The 14542-nt window shown below is 37.7% G+C and overlaps 1 protein-coding gene across 1 annotated transcript in view; it reads right to left on the bottom strand.

The window, feature by feature from the left end:
* The window catches only part of PTPN13 (protein tyrosine phosphatase, non-receptor type 13 (APO-1/CD95 (Fas)-associated phosphatase)), a 99447-nt gene that overhangs the window by 44771 nt on the left and 40134 nt on the right, over positions 1-14542 (bottom strand). The window contains exons 8-11 of the mRNA XM_010564435.1: positions 9209-9304; positions 7292-7386; positions 3622-3629; positions 36-255 (exon numbers count right to left, since the gene is read on the bottom strand). Of these exons, the coding sequence (XP_010562737.1) occupies positions 36-255; positions 3622-3629; positions 7292-7386; positions 9209-9304 (419 nt within the window). The remainder of the gene's footprint in view (positions 1-35; positions 256-3621; positions 3630-7291; positions 7387-9208; positions 9305-14542) is intronic.

Here is a 14542-nt window from a genome sequence, read left to right as displayed (position 1 = left end):
TGAAACTAAGAGTTCACCTGAGATCAGGGCATTACCCTCAGTTTTCTTTGTGTCATGGCTGTTTCCAGGGCTATTTCTCTCAGCGGATCTCTGGTGATGTCAAGCATTGAGGACCTAATTGCATCTCCTGGGTAGAGGTTAGGTCGGGACTGCCTGAGAGCCATTCTAGCTTGGAGTTGCATCATTTCTTCTTCCTGACGCTTTAGCATCACTTCTTGACTTACTAGACTGCCTTCAAATGCTGCTTCATGTTGCCTATGGCACAGTCAGAGAGGATGAAAGACATTAGTAGGTACGCCTAAGACGTTCTGCTGCTTTAAGCACTTACCTAGGTGGAAACCCAGAACACAAAAACTAGTTATCAAGTATTACATTAAACACAACATTTATTCAGCAGCCAGGAGATTAGCACTCTACAACAATCCATCCATATAGAAAATAAGCAAACATGCCAAGTTTCCACAGCTGCCTGTCATTTATTCATATGAAAATAAAGGCTCAGCTGCAGTCTAAAAAATACTTGACACTACAAACCCGGTGAATCAGTAAAAAAAACAGTGAACACACAGGAAGAAGAAAAATATTAATGCTTTGAAAATATCTTAATTTCTCTGTTCAAGCAGGGATTGTGAAAAAGGCAGGCTCAAAAACATGTCGTTAAAGAAAAAAATAAAATAATAGTATACCTTTATATAAGTAAATATTGTTCCAATTACTTTCTCCATAGCAATTCTTCATGAACTCTTTGCACAACACTGTTGTTTACTCCCTGATTTCTCCTGAGCAGTAGTATAGCTTGAAGTATTTGTATAAATATTTTATATGTATCAACGTCTTATATACTAAATTACTCTAAATATCATACTCTAATGTTTTCATCATCTTATTTTACTGAAAAAAAAAAACCCTTTTCTTTTAAATTCCTAAGATGGCTTAGTTGATACACAGCCACCACAAAAAAATAAATTAGAGTCTAAATTAATAACCTGAAGGGAAAAAAAGAGAAAAATAAACAAAAAGCCCCATCAGTGTTTCTGAAAAACACAGCAACCTGTCCTCCAGTTCTTTTCTCAGCATATGGATCCCAAATGTCCTACCAATTTTATCCTCCATGGAAGGAAAAAAAGCCACGTCCCGTTTTGAGTGAACAAAAGCCATTTTTTATTTGAAAATCAGGGAACTAAGAAAGGAGAAATCCAAGAAAAACAAAACCGACTTCCACTCCCCTCCCTCTGTCCCATGCTTATAGAAAAACACCTTTAAACCCCAAACTAAATATAAACCAAGCAAGGCTTCTTTAGAAATCCCAAAACAAGAAAAAACATTGTTGTCCCTCTGTTAACGTAACTATACAGAGGTAATTTTTAAACACAAATGGACAGGGGAAACTAACAAGACTTTCATCCACCAAAAAACCACTTTTAGCAATTCTAAGCTAAGTGTTAGATAGTATGCTAGGGTAATGAAAAACATGAAAAGAGCAAAGAAAGTGTTTTGAAGCCTGCATATCATTGCACCGAAGTTTAGCAATACAGATAAATGTAGAGTAAGTCCTGCACTAACACTGACGTACAGCCCTTTGTAGTAAAAGGTAATCTACACTCTTTTAAAGACATTGAATTTATATACCTACTTTTCAAAAGAACCTAAAGATACGTTTGGTGAACGACAAATCAGTTAATAAATTAAGAGAAACTGCACCTGTCCAGGCAGTACAGTTGTCTATGCTAATTGGTGGACATGATTTCAAAATTTTTTTTTGTTCTTTTACAGCAAAGTTTCTAATGAATGCCAATAGTGTGAACAGTGCGCCACATTCTCTGAATTTTTTTAATAATAAAGTTTCATTGGTTAATATATAAAACCAGCATTAAAATAAGAAGAGTTATGTTATCATGAGAGTCCAAACAATAAAAGGCCACTAATGTGCCACAAACTGAGCAAAACAATGCTGAAGTTCCTCAAATGGAATTTCAGGGAAGATACAGAGTAGTTACAGAAAAAGGTATTAATGTAAGCCCATTATCCTTTCCATTGTGCAGGGCTTTCATAGCATCGCTTCCCTTCTCCCTCCTCTGTTCCTTTCTGCAACAGACTTAATAATGTGCACCTAAAAGGACAAAGTAATGAGAAAAGGCCTCAGACCTGCAAAGACTTGTGCACATGCTTAGCTTTTCACCAAGAGGAAGCTTATTAAGATTAACATATGTGGGAATATTCACAATGAACTAAGTTAAATACACCCACGAGTGCCCTTCAGATCAAGGTCTAAGGATGGGCTCTGAAATAAAACAAAACCAAACACTTTCTGAACATAAATATCTATGAATTATCACAGATGATACAAAAAAGATAGACATGTTGCAACTGGCTGTATCCAAAAACACTTGCTAATGTGAAAACCCCTACTGCAGAAAAAAATTTTGCCTTTTTAATAACTGTCCTGGTTTTGGCTGGGATAGAGTTAAATTTTCTTTCTAGTAGCTGGTACAGTGTTATGTTTGGGATTTAGTATGAGAATAATGTTGATAACACACTGATGTTTTTAGTTCTTGCTAAGTAGTGTTTAGACTAAGTCAAGGATTTTTCAGCTTCTCATGCCCAGCCAGCACGAAGGCTGGAGGGGCACAAGAAGTTGGGAAGGGACACAGCCAGGGCAGCTGACCCAAACTGGCCAAAGGGATATTCCATACCATGTGATGTCATGCCCAGTATATAAACTGGGTGGAGTTGGCCTGGGGGCATGAATCACTGCTTGGGAACTAACTGGGCATCGGTTGGCAATTGGTGAGCAATTGCATTGTGCATCACTTGTTTTGTATATTCCAATTCTTTTATTATTATTATTGTCATTTTATTATTTTTATTATTATTATTTTCTTCCTTTCTGTCCTATTAAACTGTTCTTATCTCAACCCACGAGTTTTACTTTTTTTCCCCCGATTCTCTCCCCTATCCCACTGGGTGGGTGGGGGGGACGCGAGCAAGCAGCTGCATGGTGCTTAGTTGCTGGCTGGGGTTAAACCACAACAATAACATACAGCTCTGTGCAATAGAAGCAAATGTAAGTTACTGTGTAAAGTATTATGATTATGTTGGTTTAACATCTTCCTTGACATGTATTAGTTTCTCTGAAAATTGGGGTGGGTGTGAGGTATCCAGGGAGGAAGCTCAAAAACCTAAGGATTTAAACATTTTCTTAACTTAGTATATAAGTACTATCACTAACCAGAAATCAGCACACTTCAGCAGCCTGGGTAAGTAAAACTAACTCTGTCTTGGTCAGACTGTCAATTTTCTATGGAGGGTATCAGCATGATTCACTCTTTAGGCTCCAAGACAAGCAATGCATCTCTCATTCTACAGAAGAGGAGATACTGTTGACAGATACAGGTAGAGCTCTTCCATGAAGTTCAGAATATGCAAGTGTTATTACTCCAACAAAAAAATAAAAAAAAGAAAAAAATCCAAATTACATTCCTAACAGATAACATCACAAAATTGTGTTTCCTATGGTACTTCATCAGACAAGTACTTGGCTGCTACTCTGTATTTTCATCAATGTCTGCAAAACAGAATCTCAGTTACTTATTAACCTGAAGATGGTGGGTGAGCAGTCACCTGGAAGGCTGACTCCTATAAAAAAGGGAAGCAAATTAACTCCTCACCTAATGTACTTACCAAGAAATTAGCAGGTATTGGATCAGAGAAGGAAGTTGGAAGAAGGGAAGCAGGTAGGCATTCACTAATGATTAGTGCAATGGAAAGGTCAGGAATAGATTGAGAAAGAGGGCCTTTTGGTAAGGTAGGAAGGATATGAAAATGCAATCTAGTGGAAGGAAAATGCAACAGAAGGAAGAGATCCACGTCAGCTGCTGCTCCTAGAGAGAAAAAGGAAGAAGTAGTAAAGGAAGAAAAAAAAAAAGGTGGGGGGGGGGCACAACACAAAAATAAGGAATATAAGCAAAGAGGAAACACAGACACAAGTATACATTGCCATGACAAAAGCATTCCAAGAAGTTTAAAGGATAACAGTCACAGATCACAAGAAGGGTTTGAGTGCACTACTGAAAAATCTATGGCTTCTGCTAGTTTAAGAGTAGGCCAGCCCACCCAAACAGCACAAGTTGCGCTGGCTGATAACGCTGATTAGCTTCACTGGCTTTTTTAATATTGGCAGCAGACTCCCTCAAATCCAAATTCCCCTATTTGATTTACAACTCAGTTTTACAAGGATAATTCTGTGGATAATTAAGCAGACTGCCTCTAAGGACATGCCACAGGAGCAGTAAATTAAATATGTATTGAAGTACAGATGGTATCTCTGAATGCAGAGAAAAACACTGAAACATACTCCCAAGAGCTGAAGGAATTCAAGTAATGGATTAAGTTGCATATACATCCCCAAACCCTGAAATCAAATGACCAGCCAAAAAATGTAAACTCCGAGAATCTGCTCCTTGGAACTACTTGTTATCAAGAGTTTTACTTGGAGAGCTTATGTTTCTGAAGTTATAAAAGTCATGGTCCTCTGCATCACAGGACATTTTAAAGCAGCAACATGCAATGTTCTGGATAAAAATTGTAAGTTACTTTCTTAGAAATCTCCCTGCTTACCTAGCTACCATCTTTGATGGTATTCCTTTTTACACTTGTTAGCACTGGAAAGTTTTAACAGCTGTTGGAGAGAGAGAGCACAAGCAGTTTTCTATCCAGCTCACATAATTAACAGAGATATTATCTAAGTACTATTTTAGGACCAAATTCTGTTTGTGGCTGCTTTCCTGTTTCTCAAAAAGTCTACCAAAAAAGCTAGTAAAGCTAGATTTCAGGAATTCAGCCTTGTTTTTCCATCTTGGATATACTTACTAGTCTGGTACTTAGTTTTAAAAAAAAAGGAAAGCTTTTTCATTTTATGAAAATGGGGGAACAATTATGAAAATCAGGAAAGAACTATGTGTGGTACCCTACCATGACATTTTGGTACATTTGGACAAGTGCAGAGCAGTATCTTTTAGCAAAGGCACAGAGAGGAGGACAAGCAGAAACAGGAGATTAAAAAAAAACCTAAGCCTTGAAGTAAGACAGCATAGTTACATACATGTAAAATTAATTCTATGGCTAAGCACAACAGGTAAGTCTATGCTACACTTACAAAACAATATTTTCCAGATTTCACACATTTAAAATTATGTCCATTAAAGGTACCAGCCTTAACAGCAATATGAAGTAAAATAATGTAAAATGAACCATGAGAAAGTATGTACTGTTTTACCACGACATTTTCACTTGCATAATAGGCCTGATTAATTTACAAAAATGTGACTCATTTACATACCACATACTACTTTCTATTTCTGAAACATTTTGTAAATAGAAGTTCTCTATCAGCATCCACAAATTACTGCTGTTTTATTTTGAAGCATTGCTAGTGTTGAATTGGCAACTTTCCTGGGTTCAAGTCAAAGAATGAAGGTTGACTTAGCAATATTCGCCAAAAGAAAAAAAACAATGGCAAATAAGTTAAGAAAGCTCTACACTCATTCTGTACACATAGTAGTAATAGTCTACTTTGCCATTTTAGCATAGTGCTAAGACAACATAAAATGCAAAGCAGAAACTTACAGCTCTTTAACGGGGTTCCATGGAACATAAACCTGTAACCTGAGTCCTTGAAAATTTGCCCTAAAAGCTCACATACTAGCCAAAACCCTCTTACTTCAAGACAGGCTGGATTTCTAAGACTGCTTGGACACTGCAGTTTAACACGTATGCTGTTACATGAACAGATACCATATTCCTGCCAACAAAGCAGCATTGACCCAGCTAAGCAATGTCTAAATACTTCTCCCCTGCAAGAAATGCCAATATATAAATTTCTAAATGACTTCACATTTTGCAGGCAAAGTACAAGTAGTAAGAAAACCAATGCAGCTGCTCAGCAGATCACCGAAAGCTGTTAAGATTTCCAAGTAACTGTTCTCTTGTTCACCTGCACTCAGATACAGCTCATCTGAGACCCTGCCTTACTCAGATCTATTTATGGCACACAATATAGCGCAAGAAGCAGATGTTCATTTATTTTCATCTTCATGTTCAAAGCATAGATCTAAGCCCTACTCACTGCACATCACCGTATATGTTAAATGAACATGGAGGACACATTTGACAGACAGCCTTGCCACATCACCTGAAACAGTTCCAATCTTCAGACACCTCTAAGTTTTTTTTTAATAGGATGGAGCAGGAGTCCCATCCAAGTTATGCCAAAAACATATAAATATCCTAAAATATTGAGCACAGCAGCAATCTTTCTCCTTTTGCTGCTGAGAGAAGGCTTTGTTTTGTAATGTGGTGAGGGAAGACGGGGAAAACACACATGTCTCTTTTCTTCCTTTACTACAAAAATTATTTGAAACATTTTGATATAACATTCCAAGGTGATTCAGCATCTGGCAAAGACTAGAAGAAGAAAATTTTCTATGCAAAAGGTAAATGTCAATAAAAATTCTCATTTAGAATGGAACCACTCTCAAAACCTAACAGGTATGGCAAGATACACTTCTGCTGTACAAAGATGCTGTATTAAGGTGATGTACAAAGCAGAACCTACTTTTTAAAGCAATATTGATGAAGAGCACTTGAAAAAAATAAACCCCAAACAGATGTAATATTCAAATACACAGCACAGCAAAAGACATTTCAAAAAGCATAAATTGTTACTGAATTGGCCTGCCTAATCAGTGCTGAGGTATTAAAAAAAAAAAAAATTAATCTAAACACAACAACATAAACTAAGAGTTTGCCAGAATAACCAACCAAATGTATGGCTTTTGGCTTATTTCAAAGAAATATGCATGCTATCATTTCCGTATTAAAAGAAAAAAAGCAAATTAATCTGTACTAATATCAATACTTCCCAAAACTTTATTTTAGAAAAGTATAATCAAAATAAATATTATTAAATATTTCCAAGCAGAACATAGGCCCTGACCTTCTGACAGATATAGCAACTTCACAGAGTACAACCCAGTCTCCTTTAAACATGGGAACTGAATATGGACTCCTAACCAGAATACTTACCTCTATACCACAGTGCATCACGAGCCTTTTACTTCAGACTGCAATATGTAATTCTGAAATGCTATTTTCTTTCAAGTACAACATGCCACTTTTTAACCTCAAACAGAAGCTGGGATGGGACTGAAAAATTCGCTCGCAGATTTAGAATACTTTCTTTGATAAAGACAAAGCAGTCCAAGACATACTGTTTTCACAGGGTTTACCTTGCCCTCTGAGAATTAGCTTGACTTGATGTGGAGATATCATCAGCACCTGGCAAAGCACCACTGGCATCATCTCTCTTGAAACCTTCATTTCTTCTCACTAGCAAACCAAAGGACAAATTAATACCTGACTGGGCAACAAAGCACACAGAGTAATCCTGTCTAAAAATCAAGGACTTATCAGTCATATGAGATTACTTAGAAGGAATCAGGTTCATGTGTTCTGCACAACCGCATTACAGTATTAGACAAACTAGCATTATGAAGTTGATTTTTCAGTTTTCAAAGTGATCTTCTAGTTTTCCCCAACAAAGATAGCTGCACTACACAAGTCCTTTGAAGAATACTAATGAAGGCATTAAAGAAACCACAATAACCCCCACAAACATACAATTGCATAGACACCTTTCCAAGGTGACACATTTCTTTGTCAGCCATGAGTTGAGACACATACATAGCAGAGACATCGCACAAAACCACCCCAGAAGAGAAATAGAGCAGCTAAGTAAGTAATTACGCATCCAGTTCACAAGAAGGGAGTTAAGAAACCAGTATATATATTGCTGAGCTCCTGTGTTTAATTTTTGTCCCTGGAATGTGACGACTCCTTATAATTTATCAAAAAAAAATTTTTTTTTCTTTTGGCAATACACTAACCTGCTATTCTGTTTGTAATAGTTATCTCCTTTGCTGGTATGTCTTCCTGTAGCAGCACCAGAGATGCTACACTTAAAGCTTGATTTTGCAAACTACTTCACTTTCTTCTCTTACTGTAACCTCAGTAACCAGAGCTAGCAGGAGAGCTCTTGCAGAACACATTACAGCCACATTGATTTAGAAATAGTTCTTTTTGACAGTCATTTCACTGAGTCCAGTAATACTACTACTAGTAGCCAGAAAACAGTTCTCTCTTGCCTGTACAAACTTAAGAGTTGTTGACTTTGGCCTGGAACACACAAACAGCCTGTTCTAAATGGCAAAAAAATGAAGGGAAATGCATTACAGGAGCCTTGCTACTTGTTACTGCTCCTTAGGCTTCTGGCTCAGTAAGTAGGAGGATAGACAAAGACAAAGAAGGTTGAGAGAGTAGTGAGTACAGGGAGACTGGGTTGGAATTCTGTGTGTACAGAATACATATGGTGCGGCTATAATCTAGCCTCCTAACTATTGCTTTCTTTCCTCATTTTCATCAAATAATTTGTCTCCATCACTTATAATGATTCTGTGAAGCTGATTGTTTTGTCAACTGTGCTCTCATCTTGACTTCTTTTCACTAGTCTAGCTCTTCTTTTAAAAAAATGCTCCAAGCATTTCCTTCCATGCTATGCTTCCACTGTGTAAACAAAACCCTTCCTGCCATATATAAGTGAACAACCCTTCATGCCATCTCCTGCTTTTCCAAGCCACAGATTTCATAGAGCTTACTTAAATTTATCACAAAAAAAGCCTGTGCTATGTAGCACTTTTGCAATACACTGAAATCTATAAATTATCAAACATTTAACCCTCACAGTAAACCCCACTGATATAAAAATAATTAAATCAAGCACATCCCCTATAAAGCTTTCACAATTTACTGTTACCATACGCTAACAACTCAATCATTTTTGTGGCTCTGAAGACAGCATGTCATGTAAAACAAGCACTCCAGTAAAAAGTTAACCATTTCCACCTTTTCCTACCAAATTCCCTTCCAGAGTGCTAAATATCAAATTCATTTCTCAACAGACTGCCTATTATGCTGAACTGTATACAATGTTGTAGTTACATGAGATCATCTTACAACTTTGTATTAGTGGTATTTATCAAGCCTTCTACTAAAGATGTAACTTCATAGTTTTGGGGTCTATTTTTCATCTTGAACTTTTTTCTGTAATTTTTGTTGTTGTGTCTTTTTTTTTTTTTTTAAACACAGATCTTACCTTGCCTGAAGTCTGGTTCCGAAGAAATAACAGATGGACTTTCACTCGAAGTACTATAAACGTCACTGTGATAAGATTTGTACCTTCTCAAAGGCTCTGAAAGTTTAAATCAGGGTATCAGAAGAGTAAGAGAGCAACAGTTCTAGTAAAAAAAAAAAAAATCAAACACCAATTAAACAGTTGAAATTTTTTGAAATCTCTTAAAAATGTTTTTAAATGTCCATCTGTGGCTCTGAAGTCTGAAAGCAAACACTCAGTGGATGCTGTGCAGTCCCATTCTGTCCCCACAGCCTGAGGGTTCTGTAGTCTGCCTGGGCTCTCTTGTCTATCCTAACAAAGCCTCCTCCTCTGAACTTCTCTCTCATCAGCACTTCCAAGTTAAAACCAGTATTTAAAAAACCCAGCAAAACCCAAGGCAAAAACCAACCCCTCCTGCAAACAAAACTGATGAAAACATTTGGTGTGCACCTCTTGTGTGTAGAAAGCATCCACCAGGACTCAGTCCCTGGTTCCTTCATGATAAAAAAGAAAAAACCACCACAGAGACAAAGCAGGAACTCTGAAATTATAATTCATTCAGCTCATCTTTGACATCCACAAAATATGATTAACAATCAATTAATAAGCTCCTATAGGATATTTAATTAACAGCCAAACGCATGTGATGAGAAATCAATGGAGCTGTCTCAGTTCCTACTCTCAGTGGATTCTTTAAATAACACACTGGAGCAAAGCACTCCACAGAAGGGTTACATACTTCACATTTGCAACAATCTCCCCAAACTTTCCTATGCACGAGCCAAGGAACAAACACATAGTGTGCATAGAGGCAGAAAACAAAACAAGAAAGTCCCCACATTTCGGGATTACCAATGCTTCACTAAATGAGAGCAAACTTCAGGTGTCTTTATTTACAGAAGGCTGGCTCTGGTCCAACTACAGTCAATGTTTTTGAAAACAAAAGTGATGATAGAGAGAAACACATGTAACTGCTGTGTAAGACAAGTGCAAATCACTACAGCAAGGAATATAAAATGTAAGAATACAAAATGGGGAATACACGAGCAGATGCATCTAGGCACTGCAAAAAGGAATTGAGAGGTTCCAACCTCCCATATCCAGAAAACAAAACGCCTGGTGAAAAATCCTGTGAGAACAATAAACCTGTGGCATAACCTGTGTTAGGTCAGAGGACAAGTTAGACATGCAGTGAACAGCGCTACTCATTCAGACTTCCTACAGAAGCAGGGAAAACTCCAAAATAGGAAAAAGGCATGAAAAGTTGTAAAATAATGCAGTAGACCAAGACTAAAGACTAGTTCATGTTAATTTTGGACTGTTTCCAAAACCTTCCTTCTTAATACCCAGCATTTCCCCCATTTCTACCAGCTCACTTGGGTTGTGCTGTTCCCCACTGTCCCAGCAAATACAAAATTCTTTAAGAAAACCAGGAAAAGTAAGCAAAGTCACCAATCAACCCACGAAACCAACTGCTACCGCCAGCCCATCCCAGTTGCATGGCTTAGTAGCATAAACCCCAATTAATCCTAAGGTCATTTCACATTACTCTCAGAAATGAGTAATACTGCTTGCACATTTGCAAACCAACCTACAGCAAGATGAAGAGAATTCACTGCGGGGGGAAGGGGGGAGGCATTGCTTCAGTCTTTCACAATGGCTACTTTCAGCGTTCTGGATTTTACAACAAAGAAATCTACCACCAATCTAGCAATTACTTGCCTAACAAGGGAAATAAAAACCAAATTCAGTGGGTAGTTTTTGGAGATGTACTTTTAAAATGCTCCCAGCTGTTTAAGCAAGGCATCAATCTAAACATCATACTGGAACTACAGTCCAGAAATGTTTAACTGAAAACAGATCTCTTCTTTCCCAGTAGTTTTATTAGCTGTATGCTTTTCAAGTCTGCTAAACTGACTTTGAAGCAAGAGGATGGAAAGGGAACAATGAAATAGAACATGAGATTTTAAACAGATTTTTTTTTTCCCACCTAGTCAGCAGCCTGGGCTTCCTGAACTGCACACAAATTGTGGCTCCACCCTGGTTCTTCAAGATGTGACATTTTGCAAAAAATAAATGTAAAGTGGTAAAACAGAATTGCCGTTAAAACATGAAACAAGTGTTTATATGTGGTGGTGCGATACCTGACTCTGCAGGGCATTTGACTTCTCTTGACTCATCCTGCTGTAGGCCAAGGGGTAAGTCCATTAGCCAAGAAACATAAAATGAGATTCCCAACCACTGCTTATCTCAATGTTTTCACAGATCTCCACATGAGGCCTAGCTAAGTTTAAACCTATTCTCCCAGCATTCACAAGTAGACACAGAGATGGGACCACCCTCCTTTCTTGTCACATCTTTCTCCCTAAGCAAGACTATACAACTTATCCCAATAACACAAGCAAGCGTATTCTTCTCATCTTCTGGAGGCATTTTACAACCTTTTCACATGGGGCTGCATCAATGACTATCAGCCTGTTCAGCCTAGGGACAAAAGTTTAAAGGCAATTAAGAAGCTACTGCCTGAAATTCAGGGTAAATCCTCTAAATTTTTCTTCACTTTGCTCAGTTTAGGGAAAACATGTACAGATGTGGAACTGTTTGCTGCTGGGGCATCTTCTCTTTGGCAACCACCTTCCAGTTCTCTGCTAGTATATACACATAACTACGTACACTCCCTACACATCCCCCGACACTGCACATCCTCTTAACCAAACTTAGGAAAGGATATGTACCACAGACCTGCAAGCATTCAATTAAATTGTAAATATTGAGACTACTGTATCTATAATGCTTGCAAATAATTTATGCTGTCTCTTCTCCTCCAGCAAATTCTCAATTCTAACATATCATATTAGGATTTAACTTCAGAGAAGGCACTTGGAACATGTCCAAGCCAAACTTCTAATTAAGAACTGGCTTCCAAAGGTCACAAAGTCCCAATTCTGGGATCAAGTTAAAGTTAAGCTTTTCATACAATAGTTTCAAAAAATGAGGACAAACTTCTAGCCTGTCTGGCTGGGAAGGAACTGAAAGATGACATCAATAAAAGCTAAAGTCAACAATAAAACAACTTATCTCCCATATTTACAATTTTCCCTGGGATTTTTGATTGGCCATGGTCTGTTGTTTTGTTTCGGGGTTTGGGGTTTTTTTTGGTTGGTTGTTTGTTTTTTTTTTTTTAATTTTTGGTGACTGAAGCGAGACTTCAGAATTGATAACTTCTAGAAATATCAAGCACTTTGCAGCAAAAATTATTCTACCAGTTACCCTTCTTAACATTTCAGTGTTTAGATTACAGTCTCTTACCAGAACACTTCAAGTGATTTCATACCTTAGTAGAAAAACAAACCTGAGTTTAAGTATGTTTTAAGAGTCCATAACTAAAATGAATATATAAAACTTGTACTAATAATGTAAGTTAACACACTGTAGCACCATGATGCAGAGATGAATGAAGCATTACAACTTGAAGAATTTGTGTTTGTGCTGCTTAGTGCTGCAGTGGTGCTTTTCCAAACTCCCTATTAAAGCCAGCAGAGCACAACCTTACAGGCACCTAACGCAGCATAAAATAACAAAACACACTATTTACGCAAGGCAAGACATGCAAGTTCAGTCAAGTAATTTACAGAAAGCCTCATCTCAGCCAACTTCAACAGAAATCAGAGAACCACATTTAGCCTGGAATTTCATTATCCTGAACACATGACTCACATTAGATACGCAAGTTTTCAAATACACATTATTACAGAATTATTACTGGCTGTACAGAGAAGGAAAAGGACAGAGAAGATGGCAGAGTTAAACAGGCAGTTTCATGACAGGGAGGGTGCTCCTGTCTGCTCTTTAAGGTTTATTGGTGGGTGTCTCTATTACGTAAGAGTGTTACTATAATGCCATTTAAAACACACTAACTGTCCTTGAGGAGAGGCTGGGACTTGCTTCTTTCACAAGAGTTTAACCAATAGGTTAGAGTCATATTTACTCTTCCTTTTCCTCTTTTCATCTAAGAAAACTTGAATTATCTTAGGCAAGGCAGCATAGGTTTAACAGGAAGAATGTAGAGATCCAGAATAAATCCCTGGTAAGGATTCATATCCAACAAGTGCACAAGGGAAACAAATCCACTCAGCCTCCCAGGGGAGCAAGCTCATTTTAACTTGTAGGATTTCCACCACCCATATTCTAAATGAAAAAGCTGTATTGTGCAAGCAGCCCAAGTCACCAGCCATCCAGGCAGCTCCCTAGAGTCTAACAGACATCTGTTGCATAGGGTCTAGCAGGATCTGAGTGACAGGAAGAAACAGAGCCTTGTAAAATCGCGGAACGCACACATCTCTAGGGCTACTAGGCTGGAAAGGAAAACAGCAAGATTAAAAATAACGACTCCAGGGTCTGGTAAGAACTCAGTATCTTGTACTTAGAAAGACACCCTTCTTTTCTGGATCTGGATCATGCCATCTAGGATAAAGTCTGCAAATGGACACAGACACAGAATAAAAGCGTGGCCCATAAAGTTGTTTGTTTTAATTTAAATGGTTTATCCAACTGAGAATGTAATGTGTTAACTAAAAATTGATAATCCCAGACTGTGGAGCTGCTGAAAGCTTGATAAAACAGATGAAGCAGATGCCACTTTGCTGTGCAATTACGGAATTGTAAGAGCTGTTTTACTACCTTATGTTAAACTGTAATTCAGAACAAAATAATAGTGGCTGATGCCAGAATACTTGTACTTTACAGAAATCCCACAAACATTTCTTTTTCCTTAAAAAGCCAATTTCTGTAGTCTTAGTAAAATTAACAACCAAAAGTTTTCCATCTAAAATAGTATCAGTCCATTACCCTACCCTTCAGCTTCATTAATATGATTTCTGAACATTGTTCTGACTGAACCTTATCCTTACCGGACATACCAACCACATGAGAATCCATTTCGCCACCACCGAATTTAAATCATACTGCAGCACAATGATCATAAGACATGTGTAAACTGAGCCTTAATTTGCTTTCACATGCAAACAGATATACCACTGTGGATGACTTGCATTTCCTCTACTTAGCCTACACGTGAACTGAGTAAATACAATTCAAGAGAAAAAGAAGGCACGCACACTTCATTGAATTTACAGAGGTAAGTTTGTAAAGCAGCTATTCCTCTTTTGCCCTAAATCCAATCTCCCATTTAGCTCACTTCTACAGAAGCTCCCAAATTCAAATATCTGGGGCTTAATTTGCTGGGATAAATTTCCTATCAACAGCTGCATGATTACCTGCAGAAGTTTTCCCTTATTCAAAAATGCAGCTTCAAAC

The sequence above is a fragment of the Haliaeetus leucocephalus genome, unplaced genomic scaffold (assembly GCF_000737465.1).
Source record: "Haliaeetus leucocephalus isolate CR32 unplaced genomic scaffold, Haliaeetus_leucocephalus-4.0 Scaffold178, whole genome shotgun sequence".
NCBI lineage: Eukaryota > Metazoa > Chordata > Aves > Accipitriformes > Accipitridae > Haliaeetus > Haliaeetus leucocephalus.
Note: the sequence above shows the minus strand (reverse complement) of the source record. Positions and strands in the feature narration are given on the sequence as shown.